The sequence below is a fragment of the Equus caballus genome, chromosome 4 (genome assembly GCF_041296265.1).
Source record: "Equus caballus isolate H_3958 breed thoroughbred chromosome 4, TB-T2T, whole genome shotgun sequence".
Lineage (NCBI taxonomy): Eukaryota > Metazoa > Chordata > Mammalia > Perissodactyla > Equidae > Equus > Equus caballus.
The window spans coordinates 107,017,562-107,027,477 of NC_091687.1; the positions used below are offsets into that span (position 1 = coordinate 107,017,562).

Sequence of the window (9,916 nt, forward strand, 5' to 3'; positions counted from 1 at the left end):
GTTCTCCTGTGTTGCTTCCTAGCTCTTGATTGAGAAGCAGGTACAGCTCTCAGCTGCCAGGAGTGAGGATGGCAGAGACCCAGGTCACAACGATGTGTAATACAGCCGTGAGGAACCTTTACTGCTTTTTTCAGACAGGATGAGGAGTCACACCCACTTCCTCAGACGTCACACGAGTGCTGAACTTCAAAAACATCAGCCTTTCCACTCGCAAGCCCCCATTGCCCGCCTCCACAAGTCCGGTGGGAAGCTGGAGGCCAGGCGGGCCAGGAGAACCCACTGCCTCTCAGGCCCTGTCCCTCACTATTGTCCTTAGGTTTGGTTTGGCCTCTGCCTTGGCCCTGCCCTCCACCTTGAGGATACTTGGGGACTGCTTCCCAGGCAACTGCTCCAGGACAGCTAGATGGGAGGTGTCCCCTTAGCCCTTCCACGTGGGAATCGTCCCTAAGACTTGTTTCCAGATGCCTTCGGCATCTCTTCTCTTGCTCTTTCTCTGCCCTCTGGGGCTAGTTCATCATTAACCTCCAAGTCCTGCCCAACTAAAGCATCCTTGGGCCCATAGTCCATGGGGGGCCTCTAAAGAGGGCTTGGCGTGTCCTTCCACTCCCCCTCGTCTGATGTCCTGTGGCTGGAGAAGCCAGGGAACCTGCGGAAGGAGAAGACTCATTGTAGCAAGCAGTCCAGAGGTTTAGGTTCCAGAGATGACCATTCCCATCATGCTGGATTCCCACCACTGTTCCCATGCCTCCAAGTCTGGCTCCATCCAACTTCCTGTTCATTCCCCTACCCCTGTGCCAATTAGACAATACTGACCCAGAGGAGCCCCCTCAGTCAGTGCTAGGGGCCTGGCCAGGCTCCTTCTGGGTGTCTGTGGTCTCCTGAAACCCTCCAGGGAACAGATTCTGGGTCCTCTGGGTTCTCCACCGCTGTTTGGGGCTGGAGGCAGGACTGGAGCCTGATGAGAAAAGCCATCAGCTGGGCAGTGCCGTGACGCCCACGGTCCACCCAGGGTCTGTTCCCTGCACACCCTGACTGCCTCACCATCACTTGACCAGGATGGCTTCTCCTCATCAGGCGAGAGTGTCTGCAGGGGGCTGGACCAGGGCCTGGACAGGGTGGAGGCTGAAGCCTCACCCCACAGTTCCTGCTGCTGCTGCTGATGGAGCTAGATAGAAGGAAGAGGAGTGAGGGGCTCCCTCCTGCCCCGCAGTGGGAGGCCCAGCCCCTAGGCTAGGCGCAGAGGGTTCTGAAATCTCCTCTCCCAGCTCCTGTTAAGTACTTCCTTAGCCTCCTCCTCAGTACTCATTTGGTTCAGCTGCTTTCTCCCCACATTTCTATTTTCCACACCCCTCTACTCACCTGGTGCAGGTAGATAGCATGGAGACTCATCTCAGCAGAAGCAAGCTCTGGGAGCTGGGCCAGCTTCTGGCCCCCAGTGCCTCCTGGGGACACACAGCTAGAACAGAGTTCAGTGGATCAAAGGTATGCCCCTCCCCCCTCCACTGCACGGGGAGGGCCAGGCTTGATCTCCCCTTCCTAGTCACCCCCAGTGCCCCTGCGCCCTCCTCCTGGAGGATCAGCCCCACCAGCCCTGCTCCCCTGCATCTCAGGCCCCCACCCCTCACCTTGGGTCCTGAGCAATGCGGGAAATGGAGGCCAGGAGGCTGGCTGTGGCTGCAGCTGGGCAGGGGGCTGTGGGGCTCAGGTCCCGCGGAGGCAAGAGGGGGTGCACCAAGAGGTTGGCTAGGAAGGCCTCCGGCTGGGAGCAAGACAAGACGGGTCAGAAGAGAGGACAGAAGGGCAGCGGGGAGGTCTAAGGAAAGCAGGAGAGCAGGCTGGATGAGTGAGCAGGTTAATACAAAAGGGGAGGGGAAAAAGGAGGCATGGTGAGGGCAGAAGAGCAGGCCAGGCTGTGACTCACCAGAGGTGAGGAGGAGTCGCTGAGCACCCCAGGGGTGGGGGGGCTGCGAACCGAGGTGGCACCCCAGGAGGCTGCATCTTGTTGTACCCGGCCTCGAAGGTGCCCCAGGAACTTGGAGCTGTGCCCTGGGGGGCGCCATTGCGGATGTACCAGGGAGAACCTCATCAAGGACAGCTCAGTCTTTCCATCCTCTGCACGCTGAGACAGCGAGGCCTCTGTCTGTCCGGCCGAGAGCCACTGAGAGCAAGGACAGTCCTTCAGGTGCTGTGGACACTGCTTTTACAGCTGAGTGGGAGCCTCATCGTGTAGGTGGGAGAGGAAACACTAGGCCCATTTTCCAGGTGAAAGAATGGAGGCCACATGAGGCCTTGCTCAAGATCACCCAAAATACAGAAGCAGGGGAGGACTAGAGTCCAGACCCAGCACTGGGATACGGTGAGGGCTCGGTGTTTGACCCTATGCACACCAGATCCCAGGGCTGGCCTGACTCCAGCCCCATCCACTCACCAGCTGGTTTTCAGCCTCTCTGGTGGTCATCACCCCCATTTACTGGCGTTAAGGTGTGCCAGGAACTCTGTTAGGGTTCTACACACATCATCTCATGTCATCCTCACAACAGCCCAGCTCATTGGCCATGGTCACTGTCCTCATTTAACAGATGAAGACACTAGGGCACAAGGAAGTGGAGTGACTAGCTCAAGGTCACAGGTGGCAAGCGATGGAGCAGTGGGTAGAACCCAGCTCTGCTCTGAGTGAGGCAAACCCCTACCTAACCACAAGCGCACAGCCAGGGAAGGGCTCTGACCTGAGGGTGGCCATGACGTTTCACATCCATAAGGGCAAAGGAACAGATGTCACCAACCCCAGCCACATCCACAGTGAAGTGATGAAAAAAGTCAACAATCTCCAGGGCACGTGGGCGAAACCAGAAGAGCAGAAACATGGGGGTGAGGAGAGGGGACAGGAGCTCCTCCAGGAGGGAGACCTGGGGAAGCCGGGGTAGGGGGGCAAAGGGATTGCTGAAGGGGCCACTCGTGACAGGACCAAGAGGGCCCCAGGGACGCTCGCCAGGGAAGGAAACCTCCAGCCCAGTCACTCCCCGGCTCACGGGATAGCCAGGCCCGAGCTGGTTTGTGTCACGCCCTCTCCCAGAGTGGCCTCCGCAGCCCCCTTCGGGCCCTCACCGCTCGGTATTGCAACAGCCGCGCCATCTGCCGGTAAGCGCTGACCCTGCCGGCAGGGCCGGGCTCCTCTGGAAGGTAATGCATGTGGGCCAAAGCCGCCTGCAGCAGGAGCTGTGGGGAACGACCCTGGCACTGCTCTTCTGGAATGAAAGACCTAGAGGGCGGGATCGGAGTAGAGAAGGGTCCTGCGTTTAGTAGGATGTGCGCGCGGATGGGAGGCAGGGCTGGGGGACGCCGGCGGTGGGAGGGGAAGTGATTCGAGAGCAGCCCAGCCCCAGGTCGGAGGAATGTCCCCCTCCAGGGCATCTCCCGTAGCACGCACCTGGCCACGGTAGCGGTGACCCCGAGCACGGTCATAGCGGTGAGCACATGCTCCACGGCGAGGACGTCCTCGTCGTAGACGGTGAGCACGAGGAGAGCAGCGAAGAGCGCGCCGGCGAAGAAGACGAGCTGGCGGGCCAGCAGAGCGAGCAGGGGCGCCGGGGGTGCGGCGGCGCGCAGGAAGGCGGCGGCGGGGCGGTAGGCGCGGGCCAAGCGCGCGCACAGCTCGTGCGGCAGCTCGTTGAAGTGGCGCAGCTGCAGGCGGGCCAGGCGGGACCAGCGGCGCGCCCCCAGCGCGCCTGGCTCGCGCCGCAGCAGCTCCACGTGGCTGTAGAAGGCGTGCAGCACCTGCCAGGCCAGCACCAGCGGGCTCAGCGCGAGGTTCACGGCGGCCAGTAGCAGCACCGTGCGCCGCCAGCGCGCCGCCAGGGCGCCCCGCTGGTCGCTGCGCTTGTAGGCATCGGGCAGCTCCCAGCCCCCGCGGAAGAGGGAGAAGGGCCCGCGGAAGAGGAGCAGGTCGACGTTGAACGCCAGGCCGCGGCTGAGGAAGGCCGCACTGCCTCCCCAGGGCAGCGCGCAGCGGGCCGGCAGCAGGCCCTTGTTGGCCAGCGCCACCTGGTAGTTGGTGTAGCGCAGGATGCGGTGGTGGACGTCCAGCTCGGTCAGCGGCCGCGGCTGCACGCACAGCCCCCCGCTCCTCTGCAGCGCCAGGAGGCGGGACTGCACCTCCGCCCAGGGCACCGAGCTGAGCTCCTCCTGCCGAGAGGGGGTGGGTGAGCACCAGCGACCTGGATTCCTCTGCACGGTGATGCCGAAACTCACGAGGACCAGAGCTACATCCCTCAGCGCCCCCTCCCCGCTTCCTCACCCAGTGTCCCCAGGCATGAAACCTGCCATCTTTCGCTGCCTGCCCTCTCTTGCCCTCCCCTAACTTTGTCACTAACAAGGGGCACTTCCTACTTCCTTTCATCCTCTTTTGAATTGTATTCCTCATGTCCCCGGCACTGCTGAGGCCCTGAGTCATGTGCTTCCCAGCGACACCTCATAAGTTAAACTCTTCAGGTATTTGATGTCGGCTCTGGGGGAGCAGATTTGCCTGAGCCTCCCACAGCCCTGCACAGAGAAGACACTTAACGGCCCAGGGAATGGGAACCTCTCTTTGCCGGCCTGAGGGTGCAGCCAAGGTGGGCCGAGAAGCCTCACCACCTTTTGCCTCAGCATTCTTTGAGACCGCCAGCCCCATCCCACTCCATCACCAGATTGACTTTCCTAAGACACACACTGTGTCCACATCTGGGGTGGGGCACAGTCAGAGCTCATTTGGATATCGTCTGCAAACCTCATTTGAGCCCAGTTTCACCCAGCTCCCCCAATCCAGCTTAGTGAAGTCCCTCCAGGCCAGCATCTCCAGTCCAGCCCAGGGTCTCCCCTTCCCCTGGAAGGAAGAGAGGAGGAGGCAAAGAGAGGAGACAGAGAAAGAGGAGAGCCAGCAGCCTCCCAGAGGAGCAGTGGTCCAGCTCCTCCCTGCACTATGCCTTGTGCTCCCCTACTCAACGGGGCTTTCTAGAACCTCTCCCCTTTGCTGTGCAGGAGAGCTGTGCAGAAGGCTCTGGACTTCTGGACAGAGCAAGGGAAGCTGGCTGCAGAAGGTGGCCCTTGAGCTGTGCCTTAAAGAGAGAATTTAGGAACAGAGCAAGGAGCAGGAGCAAGACAGGGAGGAAAGGGCAATGCATGACAGAGACAGTGAAGGGACCCACGCAGCAGCTTACTGCAAGAGGGGGCGAGGCCAGGAAGTGGGGTGGGATCACCCACCAGTGCCTGAACACTCAGCTGCAGGCTGCCAGGCCAATCTCACTGCTGCCCACCGAGGCTCATTGCTTCCTCCCTTCCTGCATCGGGGCTTGGAATGCCTCCCCACCTCCCTCCTTCTCAGCATCCCCCCAATTTCTCCTGCTCTGTAAAGCCAGATGACTGCCCTCCCTCTAAATACCCACTCTTTGGTCCACAGTCTGTGACTGTAAATCATCTCCCACCACCTCTCTCAATCCATTAAGCCCCGCTAGGTAAGGACCATGTTTTATAAGTGGTGGAACTCCACCTCCTAACATTATTCAGGGCCTAAGGTGGGTGTCAGTGAGGCCTTCTGCCCTCTTCCAGTGGGTCCTTCTGTCTCTAAAGCCCTTATTCCTCTTCTGTCCTCTGCCCCCCGACACAGCACCCCTCCACATACATGCCCACCCAGCTCACCGGTGGGATGTGTAGGGCCTCCCTGTAAAACACCTGGATGTCCCAGTAGCTGAAGAGGTTGCAGACTGAGCGAAGCAGCTGGAACAGCCAGAAGGCAGCAGCCAGGATCAGAAGGAAGACCAGCAGGGGACTGGAGCGGATCCTGTGTTGGGCAGGACAGAGAGCAGAGAGAAAGTGGGGGCCCAATAGAGAGGGAGACCAGACTTGGGGAGTGATGGTAAAGCTATGGAGAGAGAGATCCCGCCGTTCTCAAAGCATGGGCCCTGGGGTCCCTGAGACCCTTGCAAGTGTCTGAAAACTTTTTTCAGATACTAAGGTTTTCTGCCATTTTCATTCTCATTTTCTCACAAGTGTACAGTGGAGTTTTCCAGAGGCTGCGAGACATCACATTGACAGCTGATACAATGTGTGCTTGGGCACACTCATGTTTTAAAGCATTCTCAGCTTTAATCTCTAATACGGCAAATATAGAGAGATACAGTTTCCTCAACAAAAGCTCTCAGGCATGCTCAATCAACTTTAAGCGTATTAAAGGTGTCCTAAGACCAAAAATTTGGAGAACCTCTGATCTAGACCATGGGACAAGGGGGAGGAGGGCTCTTGTCTGCTCATCCCCCCACCCCCCCACCGGCTGTCACTCACCGCTGGGCACACTGAGCTGAGGGTAGGATGGCATCCGACAAGGTTACTTTGCTGTGGAGCAGCCCAGGTCTTGTCCGGTTATTTGGTTGGTTGGCAAAGAGAATATTGTAATCCACACAGCGAAGGAGGAAGGTGGTGAAGGTGACAATGAAAACAAATTGTCTGGGGGGCGCAGGGGGTGCAGTGATCAGACCTGAGGGCCAGGCAAGGTCCTGCCCCACCCTCCAGACCAGCCCAGTTATCCTCCCCACCCCCGCCAAGCCCCTAGGCTGCTTGTGGAGGCGCTGGGTGGAGCAGCAGGCACTACTAAGGAAGCAAGAGGAAGAGTTTGGGGTCCAGGACAAGCATCTCACCCCAGCTGGAAGACATCCTCCAGCAGGATGCAGGCAAAGCCATTCCTCTGGTGGTAGCTGTAGATGTGGCAGTGTGTCAAGAAATAAGCCTGAGGCAAGAGGGACCTTCCAGAGGACGCTCCCATCACTCCCCCAACAAGGCCTCCAACCCACTGCACCCTCAGTCTCCCTGCCAAGAACCATGCCAGCCCCGAGGGGCCCTCCCATGCCACCACTGCCAGGCCAAGCACAAAGGATATCTTGGTGAAGAAGCTGTCCAGGTTCTGGATGTGGTGCCAGGAGCCTGGACACAGAGGGGAGAGCATTGGGAATTGCTCTCACCTGAGTGATAGCTCTCCACGCCCTCAACCAGCTGCCAGAGACCCAGCCTGGAGGAAGCCCTGGAGCCCCCAGGTCCTCCCCAACCCACTCCCTCCACAGCCCCACCCTCACAGCCTCACCTCGGAGCCCTTCAGGCACATGAAGCAGGGGCTGCTGCTCCTCCCCATGGAGGGGTGAATGTTGGGACCCCTCAGGGTCACAGTCCTCCAGCCGCTCATAATCCTGCTCTGGGATCAGAGGGCCTATCCGCAGCCCAGGAGGATCCTGGGGGCATCGGCATGTGGGAGGGGGAGTCACCGAGGCCAGGGGTGGAGTGGAGTGGGAACCCCAGGATTGGGGAGCAGAGATGGGTATCATCGCAGGCCGTGCCTGTGTTGGGGGGGTGGCTGGGGTGGGGAGGGCACTGTGGCGAGGCTGAGAGGTCCCTGGGGCCTGCACCACTGGGCAGGGGGGCCCCAGGGCCAGAGGGGGAGCTGAGGAAGTAGAGCTTCTTGTGTGAGGGGCAGGGGACAGAGAGAAGATGGAGACCCTCCCTCCCCCAGGCCCCCGACACAGAGGGGGAGGAAGAGGAGGCAGTGGCGTAGGGAGGAGGGGCACTGATCCAGGCCCCAGGTCTCCCCACCGCCCCCGCTGCCTCCTGCTCCCCCCCCAACCCGTTCGCCTCACCATCAGGCCGGCGCCTTCTTCTGAAAGCTTGGAAGGATGGGAGCTGCTGTTGTTTCCACGGAGGTCTGGGTTGCTGAGCAGGGACTTCAACAAGGATGGTGACAACAACAGCACGGTGACTCAGTTGGGGCAGGCCTCAGGCGTCCCAGCTCACAGTCACCTGTCCGACCAGACCACTCACACCCCTTCTAGGGCAACCTGTGGCCCAACCTCTCGGGGGCCCCGCCTCCATGCCTGGGAGGGGTGAAGGGTGGAGAGGCAGGAGCTGAAGGGCAGCAGAGCAGAGGAGACATCTATTGTCCCATCTTCAACCCTGAGTGGATTTAAAGGGGATGCCAGAGAGGAGCAGCCAAAATAGCAAAAGCAAAAAGAAAATCCTAGCAAAGGATTATAGGACTATGGGGCCAAGATGTTAAATCTGATTTCTCAAAATCTTGTCTCCCCCTCCTACACACACAGTGATCAACAGAGAAATGCTTTAAAACCAAACCAAAAAGAAAAGACTGCACGTTGTGTTTGTCTGATGGTACGAAGGAAGGGAACAAGGGAGACTGCCTGACTTTGCAACCAGGTTGAGGGAAACTGAGGCGAGAAAAGAAGTGAAGAAAGGGGAGGCAGCTCTCTTGGATGTGAGAAGTGGTTTTTGGTGCTTACGGTAGAAAAGTAGGGTTCCTTGGAAGTTCCACTAAGTTTACTTCTCTGTCCCCTTGAACCCTGAAACCTTCTGCCCCGAGTCCTGATCCAGTTTCTGGGGCTCTCTGAGAAGCATCAGGGCTGACCCAGCAGAGGGGTGGGGGGTCCAGAATGTGGAAGGAGAACTTGGGTACCCAGGGATGAGCTGAGTTGAGTTCCTTGTTGCTGTCTCCACAAGTAGGAAGAAGAGAAGGAGGCGGCCCAGGCAGCTGGTTTGTTGGCTTGTCCAACGCCATTCTTGAGGCCCTGAATCACCAGGTTTCCTACTGAAGCCTATTCCTGAGGTGCTGACTCAGCCACCCAGGTGTCCGGGCCCCCAGGGCTTAAGCCCAAGGGCTGATGTAGGGGCCAGTATCCATGAAACAGAGAGAAGAGCAGAGTGCTTCCCAGATTTCCACTGGAGGAATGTGGAGGCAATCATGGGATTGTCCACACAGTTTAGTCGTGGCTGATTTTCTGCTGTGCCTCCTTCCTGGGAGGAGAATTTTCATAGTAACTCACGACTTGCAGTTTTATCCCTGAGCAGGAGACAGAGCTGAAACAAGACTCACCCCTTCTAGAAGTGGCATCCTAGTGCCTAAAATGGAATCCCGCATTGCAGAGGGGCTAAGAAATTCCCATGATCTCTCTGAGACATCTGTCAAGATAGGTAATGTGGAGTTTCGCCTGGTCTTTCCCCAACCTCACTCTATTCCACCATACTCATATTAGCACCCCTCCCATACACCTTCCCCATACACCCAGCCCAACCTCAAACTAATTCTGGCACATTTTCCACCCCAGATTGATTGACCACCTTCCTATCACCACCCCCAATTCAAGTCAACTTGTTATGAAGGGCACTTTTCCCTGCCTGGCATTTGAAGGAGAAGGGGGGACGGACGAATGAGACAGAGCCACTACCCAAAAAGAAGTCACAGCCCACTGGGGGAGGTAGCTGTGCAAACCATTACACGAAAGAAAGAAAGAAGCGCTAAGCAGAGGTGCAAGAGGTGTGCGGTGGGAGCCTTAAGCAAGTCAGCCTGACTGCAGAGAGGAAGGCATCCGGAAGAGATGGATCTGAGGTCGCGCGTTGACAAGTTACAGGACCTCCATACCAGTGGTTCTCAATCGTTGAGTAGGGGGAATTTATCAGAAGCACCAGGAGAGTTTTTTCCCAAACACACGTGGCTGCCGTCTCCGGAGCGCTGACCTGCCCGCGAGAGTGGAGTGGGTGGCAAGGCAGATTCACGTGTTTTGAAAAAAACTCGCCGGCTGATTTTTGTCCCTGCGCCCCCCAGAACCAGCGCTCTACACTCCCTGGAGACCCCGAGACATTTAGAGTCCGCCGGGAGCACCCATAGGAGAGTGGTCCCGAGATTAGCGACTGACGCGTTACTACGGATACCCCGGGGTAGAGGGCGCACCCTGCACACCCTCAAAACTCCTCCCCGGAGCTGACCCGGCCTACGGGCGGGGAGTAGTGCCCCATCCTGCTCCGCCCCGCCCAGAGCTGGGGGGCGGGAAGGCAAGCGGTCTTCTCCAATCACAGTTCCGGAAGGAGGAGGGCTGACAAGGTTTTCTCCAAA

General features: G+C 58.6%; 1 protein-coding gene across 3 annotated transcripts; it reads right to left on the minus strand.

Moving 5' to 3' along the window:
• Window positions 1–95: 95 nt before the first annotated feature.
• On the minus strand, window positions 96–9,836 carry ATG9B (autophagy related 9B). Of its 3 annotated transcripts, XM_070265215.1 has the most exons (15): window positions 8,310–8,367; window positions 7,109–7,739; window positions 6,908–6,951; window positions 6,669–6,733; window positions 6,316–6,477; window positions 5,674–5,815; window positions 3,428–4,182; window positions 3,106–3,259; window positions 2,727–2,906; window positions 1,922–2,158; window positions 1,626–1,759; window positions 1,360–1,456; window positions 1,042–1,165; window positions 814–955; window positions 96–646 (listed from the first exon to the last, which is right to left on the minus strand). In XM_070265215.1, exons 2-14 carry the CDS (start codon window positions 7,656–7,658, stop codon window positions 828–830), a joined length of 2,772 nt encoding a protein of 923 aa, XP_070121316.1. In that variant the 5' UTR covers window positions 7,659–7,739; window positions 8,310–8,367; the 3' UTR covers window positions 96–646; window positions 814–827. The 3 variants fall into 3 exon arrangements, with proteins under 3 accessions (XP_070121316.1, XP_070121317.1, XP_070121318.1); XM_070265216.1 differs by lacking the exons at window positions 814–955; window positions 1,042–1,165 and having other exon boundaries at window positions 7,109–7,253; window positions 7,656–7,889; window positions 8,310–9,836; XM_070265217.1 differs by lacking the exons at window positions 2,727–2,906; window positions 8,310–8,367 and having other exon boundaries at window positions 7,109–7,253; window positions 7,656–7,757.
• Window positions 9,837–9,916: the final 80 nt, after the last annotated feature.